Consider the following 8,893-nt stretch of genomic DNA (forward strand, 5'->3'; position numbering starts at 1 on the left):
GCACAGGGCTCCAGCAGCGCCCTCAGACCAAACACTCCCGGGTCACTTTTGATCCCTTTTTCCCCGCTTTTAACCCCATTTTCATCCCAAATTTCCCCACTTTTGTCCCAAATTTCCCCATTTTTACCCCAAATTTTCCCATTTTTATCCCAATTCCCCTCACCCGGAGCGCTCCAGCAGCTGAGGTTACAGAGCAGCGCTCCGAGCTCCGCCGGGAACCGCGCCGCGCTCAGGGCCCTTTTATCCCAAATTTCTCTCCTTTTTATCTCAAGTTTACCCAAACTCCCCCATTTTCACCCCAATTTCTCCTCACCCGGAGCGCTCCAGCAGCAGCCGCCGTCCCTCTCTGGCCTGGCTGAGGTTACAGAGCAGCGCTCCGAGCTCCGCCGGGGGCCGCGCCGCGCTCAGAGCCCTTTTATCCCAAATTTAATTCTTTTTATCCCAAATTCCCCCATTTTAATACAAATTTCCCCTCACCCGGAGCGCTCCAGCAGCAGCCGCCGTCCCTCTCTGGCTTGGCTGAGGTTGCAGAGCAGCGCTCCGAGCTCCGCCGGTGGTCGCTCCGCGCTCAGGGCCCTCAGCAGCGCCTCCGCCCCGGGTCCCATCGCCTTCAACACCCGCGGCGCCGCCCGCTCATCCCGGCTCAGGTTGGCCGCGATCCCGCAAACCGCTCCGGAGCTCGGTAAAAGCGGCAGCAGCGTTGGAAAAGCGGCGAGAAGCGGTTCCAGCGCCGCCGGTTCGGCGGACGCGTTCACCAGCGCGGCCAAAGCCGTGTGGGCTCCGCTGGAGGCCGAAGCGGCCATGGCGGCCAAGGCGGATAAAGCCGCGGGGTGTCCCGCCAGCAACGCCCGGCCCGAGTCGCTACCGGACAGAGCCAGAGCGGCTTCGGCTGCTTGGGGAGCGGCGGGGGAGGACGGGGAGAGCAGCGCCGTGAGCTCCGATAGCGCCGCCGCCGCCGCTGAGGCCTCGTTGGTGGCGTCCGCCATGATGGCGGCCTTGTTCGTCTCTACCGCCGCTGTGGCGTTGCTTGGCAACGGCGAGATTGATGGGCGCGGCAGCCAATCAGCATCGCGGAAACGGGGATTGGGCGGCAAAACCGACCAATAGGAAGAGAGTGCGCGAAGGAAAAGGCGGGACGTAGGGGTGAAAGGGATTGTGGGAAGTGGAGTTGCACGGAAAAGCGCCGTGTGGCGCCATAAACACCGCCTTGGTTAAGCGGCGGCTTTAATTAGTCCGCGGATTTAATTAGGGCACGGCTTTAATTAGGCCACAGCAACACAGACAGCCCCGGTCCAGCCCCGGTTCAGCCCCGGTTGCGGCTGCGTGTGGGACTTTGTCCGCCCTCTGCCATAGCACGGAGCCAATGGTTGAGGCGTTGCCTGGCAACCGTTTTGATGGACAGGTCCAAGAGCCAATCAGTGAGGAGAATAAAGAGAGGCGGAACGGAAGAGCCAATCGGCTGCGAGTGCGCAACCGGTGAATGAGGGACATCGGGAGAAAGGGATTGTGGGAAGTGGAGTTTTACGGAAAACGTCATAAACACGGCCTTGGTTAAGCGGCGGCTTTAATTAGGCCGCGGATTTATTTAGGCCACGGCTTTAATTAGGCCATGGCTTTAATTAGTCCACAGCAACACAGAGAGCGCCGGTCCAGCCCCGGTTGCGGCTGCGTGTGGGACCTTATCCGCCCTCAGCTCCGTTCCCACCGCCATAGCAGAGAGCCAGCGTGGAGGCGTTCCCTGGCAACCGTTTTGATTGACAGGTCCAAGAGCCAATCAGTGAGGAGAATACAGAGAGGCGGAATGGATGAGCCAATCGGCTGCGAGTGCGCCACAGGGGAGGGAGAGACGTCGGGAAAAAGGGATTGTGGGAAGCGGAGTTGTAAGGAAAAGCGCCGTGTGGCGCCATAAACACGGTCCAAATTAGACCCCAGTTTTAATTAGACCACGACTTTAATTAGGGCACGGTTTTAATTAGGCCACAGCAGCATAGAAAGTACCGGTCCAGCCCCGGTTCAGCCCCAGCTGCGGCTGCGCGTGTGGGGCCTTGTCCGCCCCCAGCTCCGATACCGCCGCCATAGCAGAGAGCCGATGTTGACGCGTTGCCTGGCAACCGTTTTGATAGACAGCTCCAAGAGCCAATCAGCGAGGAGAATACAGAGAGGCGGACTNAGCAGCGCCGTGAGCTCCGATAGCGCCGCCGCCGCCGCTGAGGCCTCGTTGGTGGCGTCCGCCATGATGGCGGCCTTGTTCGTCTCTACCGCCGCTGTGGCGTTGCTTGGCAACGGCGAGATTGATGGGCGCGGCAGCCAATCAGCATCGCGGAAACGGGGATTGGGCGGCAAAACCGACCAATAGGAAGAGAGTGCGCGAAGGAAAAGGCGGGACGTAGGGGTGAAAGGGATTGTGGGAAGTGGAGTTGCACGGAAAAGCGCCGTGTGGCGCCATAAACACCGCCTTGGTTAAGCGGCGGCTTTAATTAGTCCGCGGATTTAATTAGGGCACGGCTTTAATTAGGCCACAGCAACACAGACAGCCCCGGTCCAGCCCCGGTTCAGCCCCGGTTGCGGCTGCGTGTGGGACTTTGTCCGCCCTCTGCCATAGCACGGAGCCAATGGTTGAGGCGTTGCCTGGCAACCGTTTTGATGGACAGGTCCAAGAGCCAATCAGTGAGGAGAATAAAGAGAGGCGGAACGGAAGAGCCAATCGGCTGCGAGTGCGCAACCGGTGAATGAGGGACATCGGGAGAAAGGGATTGTGGGAAGTGGAGTTTTACGGAAAACGTCATAAACACGGCCTTGGTTAAGCGGCGGCTTTAATTAGGCCGCGGATTTATTTAGGCCACGGCTTTAATTAGGCCATGGCTTTAATTAGTCCACAGCAACACAGAGAGCGCCGGTCCAGCCCCGGTTGCGGCTGCGTGTGGGACCTTATCCGCCCTCAGCTCCGTTCCCACCGCCATAGCAGAGAGCCAGCGTGGAGGCGTTCCCTGGCAACCGTTTTGATTGACAGGTCCAAGAGCCAATCAGTGAGGAGAATACAGAGAGGCGGAATGGATGAGCCAATCGGCTGCGAGTGCGCCACAGGGGAGGGAGAGACGTCGGGAAAAAGGGATTGTGGGAAGCGGAGTTGTAAGGAAAAGCGCCGTGTGGCGCCATAAACACGGTCCAAATTAGACCCCAGTTTTAATTAGACCACGACTTTAATTAGGGCACGGTTTTAATTAGGCCACAGCAGCATAGAAAGTACCGGTCCAGCCCCGGTTCAGCCCCAGTTGCGGCTGCGTGTGGGACCTTGTCCGCCCTCAGCTCCGACACCGCCGCCATAGCAGAGAGCCAATGTTGACTCGTTGCCTGGCAACCGTTTTGATGGACAGATGCAAGAGCCAATCAGTGAGGAGAATAAAGAGAGGCGGAACGGAAGAGCCAATCGGCTGCGAGTGCGCCACCGGGGAGGGAGAGACATCGGGAGAAAGGGATTGTGGGAAGTGGAGTTGTACGGAAAAACGCTCTGCGGGCCCGCAGGCACGGCCCCAATTAGGCCACTGTTTTAATTAGATCACGAATTTAATTAGGCCAATTAAATACAGACAGTGCCGGTGCCGCTCCGGGTCATTTCCCGTTACGGGGAACAGGAGCACCCTCAGCTCTGTCACCGCCGTCCCTTCGTGCGCCGCCATAACGGGGAGCAGACATGGCGGCGTTGCCTGGCAACCATTGTGATTGACAGCTCAAAGAACCAATCAGCGACGAGGAAATTGGTAAACGAGCCAATCGGTGCCCAGAACGCCACAGAATGGGGCGGGACAAAGGGAGAAAGGGATTGCGGGAAGAGGAATTGTACGGAAAGACGCTCGGAAACGGCCCCATTAGGCCACGGATTTAATTAGATCACGGCTTTAATTAGGCCAATTAAATACAGACAGTGCCGGTGCCGCTCCGGTTCATTTCCCGTTACCGGGAACAGGAGCGCTCTCAGCTCTGTCACCGCCGCCCCTTCGTGCGCCGCCATAACGGGGAGCAGACATGGCGGTGTTGCCTGGCAACGACCGTGACTGACAGCTCAAAGAGCCAATCAGCGACGAGGAAATTAGTGAACGAGCCAATCGGTGTTCAGAATGCCATAGCGGGGGCGGGACAAAGGGAGAAGGGGATTGTGGGCAGAGGAATTGTACGGAAAGACGCTGTGCCAGATTTTAGAAACGGCCCCAATTAGCCACGGATTTAATTAGATCACGGATTTAATTAGGCCAATTAAATACAGACAGTGCCGGTGCCGCTCCGGGTCCTTTCCCGTTACCGGGAACCGGAGCGCCCTCAGCTCGGTCACCGCCGCGAGTCAAAAAATGGCGGCGTTGCCTGGCAACCAGCGTGACTGACAGCTCAAAGAGCCAGTCAGCGACGAGGAAATTAGTCAGTGAGCCAATCGGTGTCCAGAACGCTATAGAGAGGGCGGGACAAAGGGAGAAGTGGATTGCGCGAAGAAGCATTGTACGGAAACACGCTGTGCGAGATTTTAGAAACGGCCCCAATTAGGGCACGGATTTAATTAGATCACGGATTTAATTAGGCCAATTAAATACAGGCAGTGCCGGTGCCGCTCCGGGTCCTTTCCCGTTACCGGGAACAGGAGCGCCCTCAGCTCTGTCACCGCCGCCCCTTTGTACGCCGCCATAACGGGGAGCGGACATGGCGGCGTTGCCTGGCAACCATTGTGACTGACAGCTCAAAGAGCCAATCAGCAACGAGAAAATTAGCAAACGAGCCAATCAGTGTCCAGAACGCCACAGAGAGGGGCGGGACAAAGGGAGAAGGGGATTGTGAGACGAAAAATTGTACGGAAAGACGCTGTGCGGACTCTCGGAAACGGCCCCAATTAGGTCACGGATTTATTTAGATCACGGCTTTAATTAGATCACGGATTTATTTAGGCCAATTAAATACAGACACTGCCGGTGCCGCTCCGGGTCATTTCCCGTTACCGGGAACAGGAGCGCCCTCAGCTCTGTCACCGCCGTCCCTTCGTGCGCCGCCATAACGGGGAGCAGACATGGCGGCGTTGCCCGGCAACCACCGTGACTGACAGCTCAAAGAGCCAATCAGCGACGAAGAAATTAGTCAAGGAGCCAATCGGTGCCCAGAACGCCGCAGAGTGGGGCGGGACAATCGCGAAAAGGGAACAGCTTTGAGTGACAGCTGCAGCAGCCAATCAACAACGAGAATACGGAGAGGCGGAAAAAATGAACTAATAGGCTGCGGAGTTTTGCCGGAGAGGGCGGGGCGAGACGGAAGAAAGGGATTGTGGGATAGAGGGGGTGTACGGAAAGAGGCGGAAGCGCCGCGGAGCCGCCGGGACCGGGACGAGGAGCGGGATCAAAACCCGGATCGGGATCAAAACCGGGATCGGGATTACGGAGCGGGGCCCGGAGCCCTCCAGCCTCAGCCCGGGATGTTCCACGGGATCGCGGGCCCGGCCGGGATGGGCGGTGAGAGCTCGGATTCGGATTCCCGGGATGGCAGCCCCGAATTCCCGGGATGGATCGCCGAATTCCCGGGACGGGAGCCTCACATTCCTGGGATTTGAGCCCCGAATTCCCGGGATGGATTGCCGAATTCCCGGGACGGGAGCCTCAAATTCCCGGGATGGATTCCCGAATTCCCGGGATGGGAGTCCTGAATTCCCGGAATGGATTCCCTGGATGGGAGCCCCGAATTCCCACCTTTGGAGCCCCGAATTCCCGGGATGGATTACAGGGATGGGAGCCCGGAATTCCCGGGATGGATCTCCAAATTCGCGGGATTGGAGCCCCGAATTCCTGGGATGGATTTCGGAATTCCCGGGATCTGATCCCCGAATTCCCAGGATGGGATCCCGGAATTCTCGGGATGGATTCCAGGGTGGGATTCTGAAATTCCAGGATGGGATTCCTCGGATGGGATTGTGGAATTCCCAGAATGGGAGCCCCGAATTCCCGGGACAGGAGCCTCAAATTCCCGGGATGGATCCCCGAATTCCCGGGATGGATCCCCGAATTGCCGGGATGGGATCCCGGAATTCCTGGCATGGATTCTGGAATTCCCGGGGTGGATCCTTTAATTCCCGGGATTGGAGCCTCGAATTCCCAGGATGGATCCCCGAATTGCCGGGATGGGATCCTGGAATTCCCGGGATGGATTCCCTGAATGGGAGTCCCGAATTCCTGGGATGGATTACAGGGATGGGATCCCTTAGTTCCCGGGATGGATCCCCAAATTCCCGGGATGGGAGCCCCGAATTCCCGGGATGGATTCCTGGGATGGGATCCCTGAATTCCCGGGATGGGATCCCCGAATTCCCGGGATGGATTCCTGGGATGGGATCCCTGAATTCCCGGGATGGGATCCCCGAATTCCCGGGATGGATTCCCGGGATGGGATTCCAGGATTCCCGGGATGGATTCCAGGGATGGGATCCCCAAATTCCCGGGATGGGATCCCCGAATTCCCAGGATGGGAGCCCCGAATTCCCAGGATGGGATCCCGGAATTCCTGGGATGGATTCCAGGGATGGCATCCCCGGATTCCCGGAATGCCCAGGATGGATTCCTGGGATGGGATTTTGGAATTCACGGGATGGATCCCCGAGTTCCCGGGATGGGAACACTGGGATGGAATTACGGAATTCCCGGGATGGGAGCCCCGAATTCCCAGGATGGGATTCTGGAATTCCCGGAATGGATTCCAGGGATAGGATCCCCAAATTCCTGGGATGGATCTCCGAATTCCCGGGATGGATTCCAGGGAGGGATTCCAAAATTCCCGGGATGGATCCTCGAATTCCCAGGATGGGATTCTCGGGATGGGATTGTGGAACTCCCGGGATGGATTCCAGAATTCCTGGGATGGGATTCCGGGAATTCCCAGGATGGATTCCCGGGATGGATCCCCGAATTCCCAGGATGGGATCCCTGGGATGGGGTTGTGGAATTCTCAGGATGGGATTCCCAGAATGCCTAGGATGGATTCTAGGGATGGGATCCCCAAAATCCCAGGATGGGATTCCTGGGATGGGTTTGTGAAAATCCCGGAATGGATTCCCGGGATGGGATTAATGGGATGGGATCCCCAAATTCCCGGAATGGATTCCCTGGGTGGGATTAATGAGATGGTATTTTGGAAATTCTGGAATGGATTCCTGGGCTGGGATTGCTGGGATAGGATCCCCGAATTCCCAGGATGGATTCCTGGAATTGGATTGTGAAAATCCTGGAATGGATTCCCAGGATGGGATTCCCGGGATGGGATTGTGGAATTCCGGGAATGGGATTATAAAAATCCCGGAATGGATTCACAGGATGGGGTTCCTGGGATAGGATTGTGGAAATCCCGGAATGGATTCTCGGGATGGAATTAGGGGGATGGGATTGTGAAAATCCCAGAATGGATTCCCTGGATGTGATTACTGGGATGGGATTGTGGAAAACGTGGAATGGATTCCTAGGATGGGATTATTTGGATGGTATTTTGGAATTCCTGAGATGCATTCCCTGGAGGGGATTGCTGGGAGGTGATTGTGAAAATCCTGGAATGGATTCTCTGGATGGGATTACTGGGATGGGATTTTAGAACTCTCGGAATGGATTCTGGGGATGGGATTCCTGGGATGGGATTCCTAGAATTCCCGGGATGGATTCCCAGGATGGGATTACTGGGATGGGATTGTGTAAATCCTGGGATGGATTCCCGGGATGGGATTCCCAGGATGGGATTGTGGAATTCCTGGAATGGGATTATGAAAATCCCGGAATGGATTCCCGGGATGTGATTACTGGGATGGGATTTTGGAAATCCCGGGATGGATTCTCGGGATGGGATTCCCATTCCCAACCTTCTCTGACCCTTCTCCTTCTCCCCCGCAGCCCCTGGGAACAAACCGGAGCTCTACGAGGTGAGTGCGACCCCTCTGTGGTCACTTGGGGGTCACTTTCCTGGGATTGACCCCTCGATAGCCATTAATGACCACTCGATAGCCATTAATGACCACTCAATAGCCATTAATGACCGCTCGATAGCCATTAATGACCACTCAATAGCGATTAATGACCGCTCGTTAGCCATTAATGACCACTCAATAGCCATTAGTGACCGCTCGATAGCCATTAATGACCACTCAATAGCCATTAATGACCAGTCAATAGCCATTAATGACCACTCGATAGCCATTAGTGACCACTCAATAGCCTTTAGTGACCACTCAATAGCCTTTAGTGACCACTCGATAGCCATTAATGACCACTCAATAGCCATTAATGACCACTCGATAGCCATTAATGACCACTCAATAGCCATTAATGACCACTCAATAGCCATTAATGACCACTCGATAGCCATTAATGACCACTCAATAGCCATTAGTGACCACTCGATAGCCATTAATGACCACTCGATAGCCATTAATGACCGCTCTGTAGCCATTAATGACCACTCAATAGCCATTAATGACCACTCGATAGCCATTAATGACCGCTCTGTAGCCATTAATGACCACTCGATAGCCATTAATGACTGCTTGATAGCCATTAATGACCACTCAATAGCCATTAATGACCACTCAATAGCCATTAATGACCACTCAATAGCCATTAGTGACCGCTCGATAGCCTTCAGTGACCACTTGATATCCATTAATGACCGCTCGATAGCCATTAATGACCGCTCGATAGCCATTAATGACCACTCGATAGCCATTAATGACCACTCAATAGCCATTAATGACCCCTCGATAGCCATTAATGACCACTCAATAGCCATTAGTGACCACTTGATAGCCATTAGTGACCACTCGATAGCCATTAATGACCACTTGATAGCCATTAGTGACCACTCAATAGCCATTAATGACCCCTCGATAGCCATT

General features: G+C 55.6%; 2 protein-coding genes across 2 annotated transcripts in view; one reads left to right on the forward strand and one right to left on the reverse strand.

Moving 5' to 3' along the window:
* Positions 1–473: 473 nt before the first annotated feature.
* Positions 474–2,235, reverse strand: LOC130587307 (protein HGH1 homolog). The gene is made up of 2 exons (XM_057388284.1): positions 2,069–2,235; positions 474–1,026 (listed from the first exon to the last, which is right to left on the reverse strand). Exons 1-2 carry the CDS (start codon positions 2,233–2,235, stop codon positions 474–476), a joined length of 720 nt encoding a protein of 239 aa, XP_057244267.1.
* Position 2,236: 1 nt separating this feature from the next.
* VPS28 (VPS28 subunit of ESCRT-I) overlaps positions 2,237–8,893 on the forward strand; it is an 8,287-nt gene continuing 1,630 nt past the window's right edge. The window contains exons 1-4 of the mRNA XM_057388285.1: positions 2,237–2,298; positions 2,603–2,725; positions 5,272–5,483; positions 7,896–7,924. Coding sequence (XP_057244268.1) covers positions 2,237–2,298; positions 2,603–2,725; positions 5,272–5,483; positions 7,896–7,924 — 426 coding nt within the window. The remainder of the gene's footprint in view (positions 2,299–2,602; positions 2,726–5,271; positions 5,484–7,895; positions 7,925–8,893) is intronic.

Source organism: Malurus melanocephalus, unplaced genomic scaffold (genome assembly GCF_030028575.1).
Source record: "Malurus melanocephalus ecotype Western Australia unplaced genomic scaffold, MMel_1.1 scaffold_1739, whole genome shotgun sequence".
Classification (NCBI taxonomy): Eukaryota; Metazoa; Chordata; class Aves; order Passeriformes; family Maluridae; genus Malurus; species Malurus melanocephalus.